Genomic DNA, 12,190 nt, shown 5'->3' with positions numbered 1-12,190 from the left:
GCTCACCTCAGTGCACCTGCTGGAGACACAAGTCTAGCCTGAGCAGGTCTGGCCTGGAGACAATTTGGGCCCCATACAAAGGGAGCTGGAGAGGTCAGCATTGAACTCTTACGACCTTTATTACAGAGCTTCCCCAGGACTCACTCTACAACTGTGCCTGTAGACCACATCCTATGAGTTCAAGTGCAGGGGGACAGATGTGGAGTGTGAGCAGAGCATCAAGCTTCCCCTGGCAGGACTCCACGCATTTGTGACCCTCAGTGGCCTGCAGTGTGGGGGCATGCTGGGGGTCCCCAACGCTGACAGGAGTTTGTGATCAAGGGTAAAGCCCGCCCTATGCAGGTTACCCTTGACTGGCCCAGCGGGTCACATAGGGGAGATGCCCACTGGAGACACTAAGCCAACTCTTAGAGTGTGCCAACTCTTGGGCTCTGGAGGAAGCCCTTAGTCAGGCTGCCCTATGATATCACATGGGAAAAAGCCCAGTGAGGCCCCGCTATCCTGAGAAGAGGATATACTGTCCAGGGGGGTGGGGGAGCTCCTGGTCTGGAAGGCCAGAGGCTGCAGAGAGGGTACCACAGACCTCTTTCCTCTCCTAGTCTGCAGGGGAAGGCGCAATCAGCTAGACAAGGGGTCTCAAACTCACGGCCCTCCGTACAACATTTTGTGGCCCTGCCCTAGAGAACATTTTTGTTTTGTTTTGTTTTGTTTTAGTTGTTTGGGTCACACCCCCCAATGTTCAAGGCTTACTACTGACTTTGCCTCCTGCGGCCCCCAGGTAAATTGAGTTTAAGACCCCTGCGCAAGACAGTGGAGTGGGGTGGGGTGGGGCAAAATGCCAGCACCCCCAAGTAGCCTCACCTCTCTGGGCTCCCTCCTCAGCTCTACCTGCCAGTCTGGGTCCACCAGGTCCCAGGGACTGGCAAGCCCCTGTCTCTGCCCAAGGGGAGATGGGGGCTCTGGCACCACATTTCTGGATCTGGAGGTGGACATGAGACCATACTATGAGGAGAAGCAGCTTCTTAGCATCTATAGCAGGACCTTGGGGGCAAGAAGGCACTGTGGGTCACCCTGTACTGCAGTCAGTGCTGGGCCTACCCGGAGAAGGAAGGTGCTGGCCAGTAGGGTCCCTAGAAGCTCATGCCCAGGGAAGCACCAGTGCTCGGTGCTGCTTCAGTGAAAGTGCTCCTACATTTAATTGCCACCTGCACCTCCATTGTCCCCCACAGCTCAGGAGCCTGAGACCAGCGTCCCTCGATACAACAGATTCAACACAACAGAGGCTAAAGCCAGACGAGTCTCGCCCATAAGACAGCCACACAGCACCAAGACGAAGGCCTTAGCCATGTCATGCCCCTGGGGAGGGAAAACTAGAATAGGCAGTGCAGAGGGTCCCAGGCCCCTGGGAGTAGCCCCTCGAGGGCTGAGAGCCAGTGGGGCACAATGATCCTTTAGTGACCCAAGTCAGGATGGGGAAATTCCTGACCTGTGTCCTGGGTCACTGGGGGAGGTGAGGCAGAGATGGAGAGACCCACATGTCCTCTCCGAGTGCAGCAAGATTGGTAGGATCATTCACCCTGGGCAGAGCCCGTGGGGGTAGGTGTGATGCCTCCATCCTTTGGGCCACGCTGATGAGAGAGTGGAGCTGGACCAGTTCCAGGGGCCCCACCGTCCAGGGGTCCTGGCTCTCCAGGCATTGCAGCACTGTCCTCAGACCCTGCATGGCCTCACCAGCCATGGGCAAAGGCACATGTGCCCTTCTTCAATCAGGTGCATCCTTCTCCACCCCAAACTCCGGGGCAGTGGCCAGCACTGGGCGGCCTGGGCCCACGTCGTTGTATAGGTGCAGCCATTCTGCCACCTCCTTGGGCTCCAGTCGCTTGTAAGCCGAGGCTTCGAGACGTGTGAGATCAATGAGCATCTTGCCGTGCTCCATCACCGCCTCTGGCTGGCTGGCCAGCTGCCCACCACCCTCCTGGACCAGCTGAGGCTCAAAAGCAGTGTACAGGCCCAGCAGCCAGCAGCGCTCGATGCAGCCAGCCTGTATCAGGTCCCAGGAGAGGCCAGTCAGGGAGAGCATGTCCTTCAATATGTGTAGCATGAAATAATTAACGATGGGGCTGGATGGCGATGGATGGAGGCCTTTGTGCTTAGGCCCCAGCCACGTGGCTTTATCCCCATTCTGCTGGCGGATTTCAGGCCCAGGTAATCGGCGTAATCAAGACTCACTCACATGCAGGCTTCAGGAAGCATTAACTTTATTCATGCCCTATTCACCACATGTGTGTGGCCTATCTCATAACCTTTTAAGCACTAGTTATTCTTGGCCCTGCATCTAAACTCCTTTCAGCCATCTTCCCTTTGGGCTCCATGCTGGTCAAAGACCAGAACACAGAAACCCAAAAGCCAGAGCGCCCAGCAGCGCAGAACGGGCAAAGAGCCAAAAGGGCAAAAAGCCAAAAAGGGCAAAAAGCCAAAAAGGCCCGAATTCCCTTGGTCCAAGCCTTAAATAACATTTCCCAGACCCCTCCCAGGAATGGGAGGGTCTAGCAGGTAAGGTTACACCTACTATCCGGTTCCCAAGACCCCTCCCAGAAAAGGGTGGGTCTAGGGTCTTAAATAGGTACACCCACAAATATGAAGTCCAGCGATGACGACGACGACGAGCCCCTGGCACGGGACCCAGCCAGGCACAGCAGCTCCCGTTTGTCCAGCTGCTTGAAGGTGGCCACCACGCCTGGCTTGAGGGGCTCGGGGAGGAATTGCGGCCACTGCCCTTGCACAGAAACAGCATGCGCACTGCCCCATGGGGTGTCTGCAGCTCATCAGGGGAGCCCAGGGGCTCTGGTTGACACTGCCTATGCGTGTCTTCACCCTCATGCATGTGGGGAGAGAGGCCGGGAAATGAGGTTTCTGCAAGCTGGCCTTGGATATAAAAGGAAGTCTGTTTAGAGACTTGTGTCCCTGCTGATATGAGTGCAGGAGAAAGTCATCCAGGTCAAACAACCTGTCTAGGCTGATAGTGCCCAGGCATAAATGCTATCTTTACATGCTTCCTGATTTAATGATGCCGAGGGCATTGCTTGCTATCTTTGCATACTTCCTGATTGAATGATGCCACAAGCATTGCAACTGTCACCTTTGCATGCTTCCTGATTGAATGATGCCATGGGCATTGCTATGTTATCTCTGCATGCCATCCAAGTCAATGATGCCATGGACCTTGTGACTCTTGTCTCTGCATACCATCGTGTTTCTGTAATGCCTGCACTGTATTCCCCACATTCTGCTTCCCGCCTAAAGTTTACCCTTGAAAGCCTGGTCCCTATCTTCAATCAACGAAGTCCATTGTTCTGACAATGCTTCCCTGGGAGTGGTCTGTGGCTCACAGCCTTCCCTCTCTTTCCAAGTCCAGCCTGGAGGCCTCGGGCTGGAAGAGACCCTTCCCCACCCTTGCACCCTTGCATGGGCCTGGTCGGAGGCCTGGCGCAGAACCCCACACCTGCAGGGCAGGCGTCTGGGGCAAGGTCCTGGGCAAGATGGGTGGGGGCCAGCAGCAGCAAGGCCCTCTGCTGCAGGCAGGCACGGGCGCCGGGGACGAGCCCTCGGAAGAACCAGCCTTGCGGCAGCAGTGGGAAGCCAGGATCGGGGCCTGGAGGTGGTGGCGGTGGCAGCAGAGGCTTCAGGTTGCACCTGCTCTGACTTCTAGATTCTAGAGGCCACGCCCCCAGCTGTGCGTCGCCGCCTAGCCGGCACTTTAGGCCACGCCCCCACCTGCGTCACGGGCCCGCCCCTCCCCAGCTAGGCCCCACACCGCTCCTAGACCCCGCCTCTCGCCGCTCTCCCTCGCACTGATTGGCTCGTCACCGTGAGCCCCGCCCCTCAGTTAGCCCCACCCCCTAGCTTCGCTTCTTCGGCCCCTCAGCGCCGCCTCTGGCTTTGCATCCTCTATGCTAATCGGTCGTCTAGGTCCCTCCCCTGCGCTCCAGACCCCGCCTCTCGCCGCTCTCCCCCGCACTGATTGGCTCGTCACCTCTAGAGGCCACGCCCCGCCGCATCCCCTATGCTAATCAGCCCTCTAGACCCCGCCTCTAAGCGCGCGGAAGTTCCCCTCTCAGCCTCGCCCCTGCCGAGCGGCTCCGAGCTGCCGCGCATGCGCCCCGCTCCCGGAAGTCCCGTCCGCGTCGCCTTCCCCGACCTCGAGAGGCCCCGCCCCGGAAGCCAGCCGGACGAGTCCACTGCGGGGGAACGCGGGGTCCGCGGACGCCAGCTGGGCCGGGGAGCCCAGCCGGGAGCCCGGGTGGAGACGCCTAGCGGAAGCAATATCCCCCCCGGGCTCTGCGCGTGGAAGAGTCCGAGGCTTTATCAGCGCCGCGCGGCCTCCCCGGGTCTCCATTGGCGCTGCCCGCCCGCCCTGCCGGACCGTTCCTCGTCCGTCTCCTGCGCGGTCCTCGCAGCGTGTGAGTACCGCGCAGGCCTTCCTTCCCGCCCCCCCACGCGGCCTCCACGCGGGCCGGGATCCCGGTTCTGAGAAGCCGGGGTGCACGGGTTTCTCTCGGGGCCAGGCCGCCCTGCCAGGCCTTCCCCGGCACGTGTGCGGCGCTGTCAGAGTCCCTGAAGCTCTGGGTGCTCGGGTTCGGGGCACCCCGAGGGATGCTGCCTGTCACGATCGGGACGGAGATCCTCGGGAAAAGTGGGGTTGCATGGAGACAGGGAGCGAGGCGGGGCGCTTGGCTCCCACCCCGCACGCCCAGGATCGGAGAAAACGAAATTTGCACCGAGATTCCTGGAAAATGACATTTTTTCAGGGCCTGGAGAGGTAGCATTGGAGGCAAGGCAAATGTTTGCCTTGCATGCAGAGTTCTGGACGGTGGTTCGAATCCCATAGGGTTCCCCCCCCCCCCTTGAGCCTGCCAGGTGTGACCCAAACCCCCTCAAAAAAAAATTGATGATAAAAAATACAGATCTCGGGTCGGAGAGATTGCACGGAGGAAGGGCAAATAGTTCTCTTGCATGCAGAAGTCTGGACGGTGGTTAGAATTCCATAGGGTTTCCCCCTCTTGAGCCTGCCAGGATTGATTGCTGAGCATAGAGCCAGGACTAGGAACCCCTGGGTGCCGCCAGGTGTGACCCAACCCCCCCCCCCCAAATTTGATGATAAAATACAGATCTCGGGTCGGAGAGATTGCACGGAGGAAGGGCAAATAGTTGCCTTGCATGCAGAATTCTGGACGGTGGTTTGAATCCCATAGGGTTTCCCCCCCCCCTTGAGCCTGCCAGGACTGATTGCTGAGCATAGAGCCAGGACTAGGAACCCCTGGGTGCCACCAGGTGTGACCCAAACCCCCTCAAAAATAATTGATGATAAAATACAGATCTCGGGTCGGAGAGATTGCACAGAGGAAGGGCAAATAGTTGCCTTGCGTGCAGAATTATGGACGGTAACTCGAGTCCCATATGGCATCCCATAGGGGTTTCCCTCGCCCCCCCCCCCCTTTGAGCCTGCCAGAAGTGGTTTCTGAGCGGAGAGCCAGCAAGAACCCCCTGAGCGCTGCCGGGTGTGACCCAAAAACCAAAATAATAATGATAATAACATTTTCCAGAGATTGATAAGACTACCTTGTGTGTGCCTACCGCATGGAAGAGACGGACGGACAAAGCGTGGCTTGGTCCTGTGCCATCAGCAGTGCCGAGTTACATCGATGTCCAGGCTCTACCGCGGCCTTTCTGAGTGTCTCAGAGAAGCAGCATCTGGACATAGTGGCGGGCACTGTGCCAGGCACTGAAATCCTGCCCTAAGGGCCAAGGCTGCTGGCTGCATCCCCTCCTCACCTGAGCACTTCAGTGTGCCCTGATGCCCCAGGAGAGGCCTCGTGCCCACTGGAACAGACTAGCCGGGCTGACTGGGTCTGTCTGACACATTCACACACTACCTATTCATCTCCCCCAACGGGACAGTTGTGGGTCCCCAGGAAGCCCTTCTAGGAGCACAGGCTCTTGGGCTTCAGGACCCTTTGTAGGCATGTCTTTTTTTTGGGGGGGGGAATTCACACCCGGCAATACACAGGGGTCACTACTGGCTCTGTGCTCAGAAATCGCCCCTGGCAGGCTCAGGGGACCATATGGGATGCCAGGATTCAAACCAAAGTCGTTCCTGGGTTGGCCGCTATCTCTCCGGCCCCTTGTAGGTATGTCAAGCCAGCAGGGGTGAGGAGAGGATGGGCTCTCAGCTGGTCCCTCACTAGCAGAGGCCTTGACTTCTCACCCAGGAACCCCTGCTGTCGATGCTGCCCTGCTCTGCTCCTTCTGTCCCCAAGCCCTCTGAGTTGAAGCACGCTTAGGGAGGGGACTCAGGTGATCGGTGCTCCTGCGCCGGCCGAGGCCTCTAGAGAACTTCATTTAGAGTGAGGCCCAAGCAGTGTCCCGGGGTGGCTGGTGCTGTGCATCCTTCACCTTGGCCGGATTCGCCTGTCCATCTTGCTGGCTGCTTCCAAAAGGGGATCCCTCCTGCTGGGGCCGCGGGCCGCCACCTCTAACTCGCTGCTTTCTCTTTATGCTCTCCTAGGACACTAAAATTGAAGTGAGTATCAGGGTGCCTGCGCCCCACGGGGGTGGGGGCCGCTCCACTCAGACCCACCTGATGTGGGCTGTCAGATACAAGAGCCCCAGGCTGGCAAGACGCCTGCTCTTGTCTGGCTGCTTTGAGGGCTCCCTGTGCTGTCCCCTCAGACACAGTGGGTGATGTCACAATGCCGAGGCCTCCTGGGTGCATGTTCTCAACCCCACTGCCTAGCTGGCAGCTGCCTGGCCTTGGTGAGTGCCACCGCTGTCCTGTAGGGGAAGGCAAGGGCCAGCCTGGGGATCCTGGGCTCCATCCCAGCCCTGCACATGCGTGATCCCCATCCCCACCCCACCATGTTCCCCAGGGGCCGAGCCTGAGGCAGGCCAGGAGCATGTGTCCATCAGGCTGCCCCTTTGCAAGGTGGGCAGAGGGAGGCCCCAGGAGCTGGTCCTTCAGGCTTGTTGGTCCCTTGGGCACCCTGTGTCAGAGTACAGTGTGATGCCTCGCCTCCCGCCTAGTGGGCTCTAGTCTCTTCCTGACTGGGACCACACTCGCTGGAGGCAACCCCAGACTCAGGCTGACCCCAGAGACCATACCTTCACCCCAGTGGGGAGGAACTTCCTGGAGCAGGACATGTCCTCTGCCCCTTCAGTTTGGCAGGACACCTGGCTGGTGCTGCTGCTCCAGTGAGCGGCATTTTCAGCAAGACATGGGGTGATGCGGGGGCTTTCTAGGGGGTGCTGTCCTATGCCCTTCTGCAGCAGTGAGCGGGGCCTAGGGCCTGAGACCCACTCCCATGACACTTGCTTCCTTCTGCTTGGTTCATACCTTTTGCATGTGGCATCCTAGTGGCACCCCCATGGCTGTGTCCTGGGTCCCCGCAGTATGCTGGGGGGTCTGGGGGTCCTGGATTGCCATGTGGGATCTGCCCGCTGCAACTACCACCCTGTGCTTGCTTTTCACGCTGCGCTGAAGATGAGGAGCGGGAAGGCCCCCCGTGCCCCGGAGAGCAGCGGGGAGGACACACAGACCCATGGGGAGGCCACGCAAGCCACCGCCCCCCTACAGCCCCCGAGTGAGGCCCCAGCTCTAAACGGGCCTGGCCCTGAGGACACGAAGGATGCTGCCAGGGAGGCCCTGGAGAGCGGTCACACTGAGCCGGGCAGGGGCCGCCCGGGGAAGAAGCCATCCCAGAAGAAAAGGAAGCGGTCCCCCAGGGGAGGGCCATGCTCCGCGGACCTGGCCCTTGTGGGCCTCTCAGCCGACCACGTCTGGCTCGACAAACCCCTTTTTGACCAGGCTGAGAGCTGCTATCTCCAGAGGTTGGCAGATGCGGCTGCCCAGGTTGCCCGGCCGCAGATCCTAGCCCCGCTGGGCCCCTGCGCCCACGGTGTCCTGGTGGCTTGTCACCACATGGCCTGGGGCATCTGGGTGAACAAACCGGTCTTCGACCAGGCCGAACGGGCCTTCATGGAGTGGTCACAGTCCCTGCTGCTGCTGTCCACTGCCACCGAGAGGAGCAGCCAGCAGGGGTCTCTTGACATCCCCCAGAGGGTCGCTGCCCCCGATCAGGACGTCCCCGTCCCCCGCCTGCCCAGCCCTCCAGCCAACGGGCAGCCCCCCTTGGGGAGTTTGCAGGCGCTGGTGCGGGAGGTGTGGCTGGACAAGCCGCGCTATGATGCTGCCGAGAGGGGTTTCTACGAGGCCCTGTTCGACGGCCACCCCCCTGGGAAGGTGCGTCTGCAGGAGCGGGCCAGCCAGGCCGACAGTGGCGCCAGGCGGGGCCGCAGAGACCGCCGGGCCCGCAACGGCCCAGGAAGCAAGCGGGCTGGGCCTCGGAGGCCGGAGGGGGAGACGTCCCCGGCCCTGCCACACTGGTACCTCCTGCACAAGGACGCAGAGGGCCCCTGGCTGAGCAAGTCTGCCTATGACTCCGCTGAGTGCCGCCACCACGCCGCTGAGGCCCTACGCATGGCCTGGCGCCTGGAGGCTATGGCTCATCGCCCCGCTCCTCGGGTTGGCCCGACCACATCCAGCCTGAGACCCAAGTAGGACTAATGACTCGGGACCCTGAGGTTCTTGGGCCCGCTGTACACAAGGCAGAGGGCAGCTTGGTCTCCAGGGTTAGCCCCAGGTGGTGGGGAGGAGCGTTGACCGGGCCCTCCGGCTCCTCCCCACCACCTGGGGCTGAGGTGAACGTGCTATGGCACACCAGAAGCCTCAGCATCTTTGGGCCCTTGGACCCTAAAAGTGTCCACTGACTTCGGACAGCTCTTGCTCCCAGTATGATGCCCTCGGATCCGGACATAGATCTGAGAACGTTCTCAGGAGCCTGGCTGCGCCATCACTGGGGCCAGAGGTGGGGTGGGTGGAGTGGGAGTCTCCGGACATATATGCCCGAGCACTCCCAAGTGGCTAGTGATGGATTTGACTATGCAGGGTGTTGAGGCCACCAGCCTCTCCTGGCCTGAACCTGACCTGGCGTAGTTTTGCAGCTGGCATGGGGCTGCCGGGGCCTGCCCTTCTCATCCCTTCTGCCCTGAGTGCCAGGGCCAGCTGCTACTCCCACGGGGGGCCAGTAGGGGCCCAGTCATGCCTCAGTCTGCCCCCCTCAATCTTCCAGCAGGAAAATGGCCACCAACTTCCTCATGCACGAGAAGATTTGGTTCGACAAGTTCAAGTTCGACGATGCAGAGAAGAAATTCTACGAGCAGATGAATGGGCCAGCCGGCGGCTCCTCGCACCAGGTGGGGGCCTTGGTGGGCAGCCAGGATTCCGCTTCTCCTTGCTGGCTTCTGCTCTGCTCCCCACAGCAAGGCACTTTTCACTTGTTGATTATTTTTACTTTATTTTTACCTTGTTTTTGTTTTTTGTTTTGGGGCCATACCTGGTGACGCTCAGAAACCGCCCTTGGTAGGCTCAGGGGACCATATGGGATGCCGAGGATCAAACAAACCTGGGTCAGCCGCAATAAAGGCGAACACCCTTCCTGCTGTGCTGTTGCTCCGCCCTCCCCCCTTTTTTTTAAATTAAAATTTTTAATGCTGGAATGTTGGTTCTTTCTGCCCTGTCCGCAGGAGAACGGCGCCAGCCTCATCCTCCGTGACATTGCCCGGGCCAGAGAGAACATCCAGAAATCCCTGGCTGGAGTGAGTACCTGGTGGTGCTGCTGCCTTCACGTGTGGGCTCCCTTGGATCCCCTGGCACTGTCTGGGCTGTGTGGTACCTGAAGACATCCAGCCCCACCCCACCCTGCAGTGAAGCCTGTCTCCTTTCCTCCTGCTGAGCCTCTGCCTGCCCCCAGCCCCCTGAGTGCTCGGGATGCTTGACAGGGGACGTCTAGTTCTGCCATGGCCACCCCCAGACAGGACCCCCTCCTTAAGACAGAGAGGGTAGGCAAGGCAGTGCTTTCCTTCCTTACACTCATCCTCCCAGCTCTGCTCAGGGACCTTCTGGCCACCTTATCTGCTCATTTGGCCTGGCTCTCTCTCTCTCCCGGCTCCAGCCCTCAGCCCTCAGCCCTTCTCCCTGCCCCCTCCTGGCCCAACCCTCTGCCTCATCATTTGACCCCATCTCCCGCCCTGCTCTCCTCCGGAGCTCATTGGCTGCTGAGATTTATCAGCTGGTTCCTGCCCTTTGGACCTGGTCTTTCTGGCCTGGCTGAGTAGTGCCCAGCTGACCTTTCAGAGGACGTACGCTCAGGCAGGCTGGCTTGGTTTGCACCAGGACTTTGGAGTTCTTCCCGTATCACCAGTCCCAGGCACCACTGCCCCCAAGCATAGGCCTTTCCTGCTGTCTGGGGAGCAGAGGCCCATCCACCCCCTGCACCAGGGCCCTGCAGCTGGACTTTACAAGTAAAGGCTGGTGTCTGTGGGTTGTGCTGGGCAGCCCTCTGCTGTCCCACAGTCTACGTCCCATGCCAGTCCTGGTCACCCAGCAGGGCTGTGGCTAGGCTAAGGCAAGGGGAATAAAGACAGTCATGGGGGCCTGAGCTCTAGAGAATGGGACACAGCTGGACAGGAGCCCTGGGGCCTCCCACGCCCTTCTGACGAGATTGGGTCTCAGCTGCATTAGCCCCCTTTCAGAGGTGCCCTAGATCCTGGGCAGTGTAGTGTGCCTGTCTGGGCCTGAATGTTAGCTTGGCATAGGGTCCATAGGAAGGGGCTGAGGCTCCTTCAGAGGTGCATCCTACTCTGGGCACAGTGCACAAAGGTGGTTACTAGGTCCCTGCCCACACCTACCAGCCGCCCAGTGGCTTCCCCCTCCCAGCTCCTGGGCAGTGCTGTCCAGCTCCACTGAAGCCCCAAGCTGGGCTGCCTCCAGGACTACGTCCTTTGTTGGTCCTGTCTGGTTGGCAGCTCTGTAATGTATGCCAGGGCCCTGTGGGGGTAGCCAGACACCCTGCTTTATGCTTGGCTAAGAGTGGGGATGAGCTGGCTGTCATCTCAGCTTTCTGTGAAAGGCTCCCTTCCTGGTACATGCCAGCCCCCCTCATGTCCCCTGTCTTGCAGGGTTCTGGTATGGGCACCTCCAGTGGGCCAGGTGGAGACCACAGCGAGTTGGTGCTGCGCATAGCCAGCCTGGAGCTGGAGAACCAGGGCTTGCGAGGCGGTGAGCCTGGCTGGCGGGGAAACCCCACATCCCATGCCCCACGCCTGTGCCTGTCCCTTGCTGACCTTCCCCTGTCCCCCTGCAGTGGTGCAAGGCCTGCAGCAGGCCCTCTCCAAACTGGAGGCCCGGCTGAGCGCCCTGGAGAAGAGCTCACCGGCCCACCGGGCCACCCCGCAGACCCAGGTGTGCCTGCCCCCCAGGGCCCCACTGAGGGCGTCCTCACTGCCCTTTTACCTGCCGTCCTCCTCCCTGTCCTCGCTGCCCTACTTCCTTCTTCCTCGCTGCCCTCCTTTTCCTCTCCGTCGCCCTCCTGCCTGCCCTCTCGGCCCTCACTGCCCTCCTCTCCCTCCCCACGCAGCATGTGTCCCCCATGCGCCAAGTGCAAGCCCCCGTCCAGAAAGCAGCCGCCGCAGAGGGTGACGACAATGACCTGGACCTGTTTGGCAGCGACGAGGAGGAGGACAAGGAGGCAGCGCGGCTGCGGGAGGAGCGGCTGCGGCAGTACGCCGAGAAGAAGGCCAAGAAGCCCGCGCTGGTGGCCAAGTCGTCCATCCTCCTGGATGTGAAGCCTGTGAGTGTGGGATAGGTGGAGAGGGGAGGGAGGAGGCGCCCGGCCCCCTCTGACCTGCTGCCCGCTCCCACAGTGGGACGATGAGACGGACATGGCACAGCTGGAGGCCTGCGTGCGCTCCGTGCAGCTGGATGGGCTGACTTGGGGGGGCTCCAAGCTGGTGCCCGTGGGCTACGGCATCCGCAAGCTTCAGATCCAGTGTGTGGTAGAGGATGACAAGGTGGGCACAGACCTGCTGGAGGAGGAAATCACCAAGTTTGAGGATCATGTGAGTGGACGGAAGGCCCGGAGCGGGCGGTGGGCTGGGGTGGGGAGCGGCTGCACCCTGTGACCTGCCTTCTTTCTCCAGGTGCAAAGTGTGGACATTGCGGCCTTCAACAAGATCTGAGCCTCCTTCCTGCCTTAATAAAGACACTTTCTCGCACCCTGACTCCTGTCTTGTGGGC

General features: G+C 60.4%; 2 protein-coding genes across 4 annotated transcripts; one reads left to right on the top strand and one right to left on the bottom strand.

Moving 5' to 3' along the window:
• Positions 1–1,230: 1,230 nt before the first annotated feature.
• On the bottom strand, positions 1,231–2,884 carry TIGD5 (tigger transposable element derived 5). The gene is given in 4 exon segments (XM_049765632.1): positions 1,231–1,356; positions 1,577–2,120; positions 2,665–2,764; positions 2,767–2,884. Coding segments are annotated over 4 exon segments (888 nt in total).
• Positions 2,885–4,431: 1,547 nt separating this feature from the next.
• On the top strand, positions 4,432–12,168 carry EEF1D (eukaryotic translation elongation factor 1 delta). 3 transcript variants are annotated; one of them, XM_049765572.1, is made up of 8 exons: positions 4,432–4,460; positions 9,186–9,309; positions 9,640–9,711; positions 11,074–11,173; positions 11,259–11,356; positions 11,532–11,744; positions 11,818–12,012; positions 12,094–12,168. In XM_049765572.1, the coding sequence occupies exons 2-8, from the start codon at positions 9,193–9,195 to the stop codon at positions 12,130–12,132; spliced, it is 834 nt and encodes a 277-aa protein (XP_049621529.1). In that variant the 5' UTR covers positions 4,432–4,460; positions 9,186–9,192; the 3' UTR covers positions 12,133–12,168. The 3 variants fall into 3 exon arrangements, with proteins under 3 accessions (XP_049621529.1, XP_049621527.1, XP_049621528.1); XM_049765570.1 differs by lacking the exon at positions 4,432–4,460 and adding an exon at positions 7,439–8,610; XM_049765571.1 differs by lacking the exons at positions 4,432–4,460; positions 9,640–9,711 and adding an exon at positions 7,439–8,610.
• The last annotated feature ends 22 nt before the right edge of the window (positions 12,169–12,190 follow it).

This window comes from Suncus etruscus, chromosome 19 (genome assembly GCF_024139225.1).
Source record: "Suncus etruscus isolate mSunEtr1 chromosome 19, mSunEtr1.pri.cur, whole genome shotgun sequence".
In the NCBI taxonomy this organism is placed as follows: Eukaryota; Metazoa; Chordata; class Mammalia; order Eulipotyphla; family Soricidae; genus Suncus; species Suncus etruscus.
This window is presented reverse-complemented; position numbering and strand designations above follow the sequence as displayed.